The sequence below is a fragment of the Crocodylus porosus genome, unplaced genomic scaffold (assembly GCF_001723895.1).
Source record: "Crocodylus porosus isolate Cpor-Errol unplaced genomic scaffold, CroPor_comp1, whole genome shotgun sequence".
NCBI classification, from domain to species: domain Eukaryota; kingdom Metazoa; phylum Chordata; order Crocodylia; family Crocodylidae; genus Crocodylus; species Crocodylus porosus.
In genome coordinates this window covers 101,781,099-101,786,883 of record NW_017728886.1, presented here as the reverse complement: position 1 = coordinate 101,786,883, position 5,785 = coordinate 101,781,099, and the positions used below count along the sequence as shown (strand labels likewise).

The 5,785-nt window shown below is 48.0% G+C and overlaps 1 protein-coding gene across 3 annotated transcripts in view; it reads right to left on the bottom strand.

The window, feature by feature from the left end:
* The window catches only part of INVS (inversin), a 220,282-nt gene that overhangs the window by 98,909 nt on the left and 115,588 nt on the right, over nt 1–5,785 (bottom strand). For all 3 annotated transcript variants that reach the window (XM_019539887.1, XM_019539867.1, XM_019539876.1), the window contains one exon: nt 4,338–4,447. In XM_019539887.1, coding sequence (XP_019395432.1) covers nt 4,338–4,447 — 110 coding nt within the window. The remainder of the gene's footprint in view (nt 1–4,337; nt 4,448–5,785) is intronic.

Genomic DNA, 5,785 nt, shown 5'->3' with positions numbered 1-5,785 from the left:
AAATTGGATGCTTATCTTGCTGGGATCCTATGACCCCAGCTGACTTCCAGCCCCTCAGGCAGGGGGCTGGACTCGATGATCTTCCGAGGTCAACATCTTCATCAGCAACTTGGACAGGGATGTAAAAAGCACTCTGTTCAAATTTGCAGATGACACTAAATTGTGTGGAGAAGTGGGCATGCTAGAAGGGAGGAATAGGCTGCAATTGGACCTAGACAGTTTACAGGGGTGGGCGGATGAGAACAGGATGGGTTTCAACACTGACAAGTGCAAGGTACTGCATCTGGGGAGGAAGAACCAGCAGCATACCTACAGGCTAGGGAACTCCCTTCTTGTCAGTACAGAGGCAGAAAAGGATTTTGGAGTCAGTATTGATGCCAAAATGAACATGGGCCAACAGTGTGGGGAAGCGGTCAGGAAGGCCAACAGTACCTTGTCATGCATCCACAGATGCATCTCAAGCAAGTCCAAGGAGGAGATCCTCCCTCTCTATGCAACACTGGTTAGGCTGCAGTTGGAGTGCTGCATCCAGTTCTGGGTGCTGTACTTTAGGAAGGATGTGGACAACATGGAGAGGGTCCAAAGGAGGGCCACTTGCATGATCAGGAGTCAGAAGGGCAGGCCCTATGAGGAGAGGTCCTGAGAAGGTGCTGCTGACTTCATGCTGCTCCCTCAGCACCTCATTGCAGTCTTCTTTCTCTCTTGTGTAAGTTCCCCCTCCTGGTCATGTGATGCTGCTGCCTGCCACTTTGCAGCCCTGGGTCTTTTGCCAGACCCTGGGAAAGCCCTCGGCTCAGTTCTGCCACAGCTAGCCAAGCACCCTTTCCCTCTCTCAATCTCCACCCTCTGGCTCCTCTCCCTAGGAGCCTTTAACTTCTTGTGGCCAATTCATTATCTTTTGCAGTTGGTCCAGTTCTCCTAGGCAGACTGCAGTCACTCCTGACTGTCTGCAGCTAACTGTAGTCCCCACAAGCCTGCAGACTTCTCCAGCCTGGAGTGTGCAGTCTGCTGCAAGCCTTTGCCAGCCATCTTGCTACAAAGGGTCTGTCCTAGGCCCGGTGGTGTTCAACATGTTTATTAATTATTTGGATGCTGGCATAGAAAATTTCTTGAGCAAGTGTGACAGGGGGCAACTCCCAGAGCCCGGTCACAGTACCGGCCCATCCGCCTGTCTAGGGCAGTCTGCCCAATCTTTCCTGCCATGGCTTCGTTGTAAAGTAAACTGGTGTTCTCATAAGCAGGAGGCTGCCCATTTTAGACCCCGATGCTTAGGGGTTTGTACATGACTCCGACCTCCCATTATTATGTCCCATGCCTCGCAGATGTCTTCCTTGAGTTGCTGTTTGTTCTGGACTCCACATTTTGAAAAAGGACATGGAGAAGTTAGAGAGGGTCCAGAGTCTGGCAACGAAGATGATCAGGGGCTTGGAAGGCAAGTCAGATGAGGAGAGTCTGAAGGAGCTAGGCATGTTCAGCTTGCAGAAAGGGCATTTCAGAGGGGACATGATACTTGAAGAGCTGCCATGAAGAAGAGGGAAAGCACCTTTTCTCTCTTGATGCAGAGAGAAGGATGTGGACCAATGGCTTGAACCTGCAGCAAAGGAAGTTTAGACTGAATATTCAGAAAGATTTCTTCACTGTGAGAATAGTGAGGCAGTGGACTAGACTGCCTAAGGAAGTTGTGGACTCTCTATCACTGGAGGTGTTCAGGAGAAGTTTGGACAGTCACTGGTCAGGGATGATCTAGCCATAGCTATGCCTGTTTTGTACAATGGATATTTCTCATGCTTCTGGGCTTTGTTGGTTGCCCCATCCCTCTCCCCCTCCTTTCTGGAATATGTGTGTCAGGGTGTTTTTAAGCCTTCCTCAGAGATATTGAATGTTAGCTACAGCCAAGGCTAGCTAGGTAATTTTGGAGTGTGCGAATGCTCCTGGTGGGAGCAAAACTTGACGTTCCTAGCCAGAGGGTTTGCCTCTCTGCTCAGGGTCAGAAGAATTACCATATTTGGACTCAAGGGACATGTCCAGATTAGTCCGCACATGCCTCTTGCAGCATCTCAAACCCCTTTAAGCCACTGCAAGAGGCGCATGCAGGAATGAGAAAATGTAAAATTATCTTGCAGAGAAAAACCCTGCAGGACTGAGTTGCCCTGTATGGACTGTGTTTATGAGTGTTTTTTGAGGACTGGTTTACACTGATTTCTTTGTGACAAGGGTGCCCAGGAATAAACATACAGAGTGAGAGACTTAAGTTGACTGGCTGAGCTAAGCATTAACCCTGAACCCACTATATCCCTGTTAGACTCCACTTAAAACCTCCTGCCATTCTGACATGGACCAGTTAATAATTACCATTTGCTTGTGACTATTCAGCCAGCTATGTATTCAATTCATAATGGTTTTAGCTAGCCCACATTTCTCCAATTTATAAAAAGGTTGTGTAGGACCTTGTCAAAACCTAGCTAAAGTCTAGATATACTATATCTGCAGCATTCCCTTCATCCACCCAAGTAGCAACTTGGTCAAAGAAAGAGCTCAAGTTTGTTTGGCATGATTTGTTTTTTATAAATACATACTGGCTGCTTGTGATCAGCCATTCCTCCTCTAGATGTTTGTAAACCTTCTTTAGGATATGCTCCAGTAACTTCCTGGGCATTGAGGTGAAGCTAACTGGTCTGTAGTTTCCAATGTCCTCCTTCTTGCCTTTTTAAAGAGGGACACTACACTGGACCTTTCCCAGTCTTCTGGTACCTAGCCTGTCTCCCACAATGTCGTGAGGATCATTGTCAAGGGCTCTGAGATCTCCTCTGCCAGTTCTTTCAGGATCCTGGGATGAAGCTTATTTGGCCCTGCTGACTTGAATTCATTCACACCCAGAAAAAGCCTTGTGATCATTTCTTTTGTTATTTCCTCTTTCAGCATTCCTCCTTCCTTATGCAGATGGGTGTTTGGCTGCAGCTTAATTTTTTTGTGAAGACTGAGGCAAAGTAACTTTTGAGTAGCTCTGCTTTCTTTGCATCTTCAGTTAGGAATTACCCCTGGCTTGTTAACAGAGGACTCACAGCTTCCTTGGTCCATTTTTCTGGCCAATATACTTACAGAACCTCTTCTTGTTGTCCTTAACCTCCTTTGCAAGATGCAGCTTGTTCTTCGCCTTCCTGATTTTATATTTCCTGGCATGCTTCTTTGATGACCTGCCCATTCTTCCACTGCCTGTATACTTTCCTTTTGCATTTGAGACATTTTTAGAAGTTCCATGTACAGCCATATTGGTCTCTTGCCATTCTTCTTGGGCTTCCATTATACTGGGACAGTTTCTTGTTGGTCTTCAAATACTGTGTCCCTTAAAAGCTTCCAGGCCTTCTGGGCACCTTTATCCTTCAGTCTATTCTCCCATGACACCATGCCCATTAGCTTCTTGAATCAGACGAAATCAGACTTTTTGAAAACTAACCTCCTAATTTTGCTAACTATATGCTTTCCCTGTGGCGGGATTTGGAATTCTACCATATTCTGATTACTTCCTCCCAAGTTAACCTTCATGGTCATATTCTCCACTAATACTTACCTGTCTGTCAGGATAAGATCCAAGATTTACAATCACCTACTTGTTTCCTCCACTTACTGGAACATAAAGTTGTCCTCCCCACGAGTTAGAAACTAGCATGACATTTTATTTGGCTGCACTGTTCTTCTAGCAGATGTCTGGAAACCTGAAGCCTCCCATCAGTAGCACCCCATAGCTTTTGGAAAGATTTGTCACCTGCCTCATCTACCTCCTCCAAATTAGGTGGCTTATAATCCCCATGATTATACTGTTCAATTGACTCTTTCAGCACTGCCTAATTAGAAATGCCACTGCTGCTACTGGGCAGTTGGTTTTAAACCTTGAGTGGAACAGGAATCCAAGGGGAATGCAATTGGACCACTGCACCCTCTGGATCTGCCCCTGTCAGACTCTATCTGGCTGCTAGAGGGAAGAGAAGAGGGGGAAAAGTAATAGCCATTTTACAGCACTTCCATGGTTCTATTCTGAGCAGAAAAAAGTCAGCTTTACTGCTTGAGATATGCATCCTAATTTTGGAAGGCTAATTTTTGGGAAAGGGTGCATGCAGTATACAAGTAAATAGGATATTTATATTATCTAGGCTTGAAAAAAAATTCAAAATCAATACATAATACACAACATAATTGTGAACAAACTTGTGTAGTCACCACTGGATTCATATTACTTTACAAACAACTAGAGCTTTGTTTTTGTGAATACAATTTCAACCACAGTAATTTATGTATGTTTATAATACAAGATATTTACATTTAGGACATAACCTACTTACAGCAAAGTTACTCTGTGCTGCATAATGTAGGGGTGTTGCTCCTTGGCTATCAGATGGGATGGTTCCAAACTTGTTTCTTTCTAATAGGAGATGGACAATTTGTGCATGGCCTGAGAAAAGAGAAGGCATTAACATAAAAATATAAGGCATATAGCACCCTAGGTGCTGGAACAGGGGTGGGCAAAATATGGCACCCAAGAGATTTTGTCCAGCCTGCAGCAGGTCCCTCAGTCTTGCCTGGTCCAGGTGCAGAGGACAGCCCTGACCATGGCATGTACAGCTGGTCTCATTACCCCCAGGCATGCAGTGGGCCTGAGGTGGTGCAGCTGCTAGACTTGCTTCCCAGCAGCAGTTCCTCCAGCTGCCACTGCCACCGGATCCAGCCCCGCTACCTGGCCACCTTGGCCTATCTGCCCCACACCCACCACTAGAGGTGGGACCTGTGCAGGGCATGTGATCAGGCAGATGGGATGGGGCAATGGGTTGGCGGGGAGCAGTGTTCAGGAGCAGGATGGGCAGGTAAGGCCGGGATCACAGGGCAGGATTGCAGGGCAGTAACAGTGTAGGGCTGGGGCTGCGGCCAGGGCAGAGCTGTCCAAAAAGCCCTGCAATGGGCATGGGTTCTGTGGGGAGCGGATTGCGGCTCTGTCCCCAGCCTTGGCTCTGTGCTGTCACTGCCCCAAGATCCTAGACCTGGCCCCAGATGCAGCTCCCTGCTTGCCTGCAGCCTCCTCCCATCTGCCTGGCCATGCAACCTGCCTGCATAGGTCCCAGCCAGTCTCCCGGGAGTTCCCAGGGTTGTTGGGTGGTGATAGTGAAGAGCTGGGCCCAAAGCAGAGCTGTGATCTACTCCCTACATGCTCTGCCCCAGGCCCTGGCCCTGGGTTGTCATTACCTCACAATCCCAGCCTCAGCCCTGCCTGCGCACACATTCTGCTCCCAGATGCCACTCCATGACCTTTTGCTTGTCTGTGCAGCCACTAGGCAGACCTAGATTTCAGGAGGGCAAACTTCAACGAGCTAAGGAGGATGGTTGGGGAAGCACTGAGGTCCCAGAGGGGAGGGGAGCAAGGTGTCCAAGGAGAGTACTCGCTCCTTAAGGAGACGATCCTCCAAGCCCAAAGGTAATCCCAATGAGGATCAAAGGGAGCAGGAGGGCACAAAAGCCTCCATGGCTCACCAAAAGCATCCGGGAATGTCTCCTTGCTATAAGGGAGGCGTATACCCAATGGAAAGAAGGGGACATCACCAGGGATGACTATACTGCAGTTGCTCGGGGATGTAGGGGGGCAGTCAGGAAGGCCATGGCAGAGATGGAATTAGGACTAGCTTCCCAGATGAAGGACAATAAGAAGTCCTTCATTAAATACATATGGGGTAAAAAGAAGGTTCCGCGTAATGTGGGGCCCCTGCAGGACGCGTTGGGAAATTTGGTCGTCACACCAGAC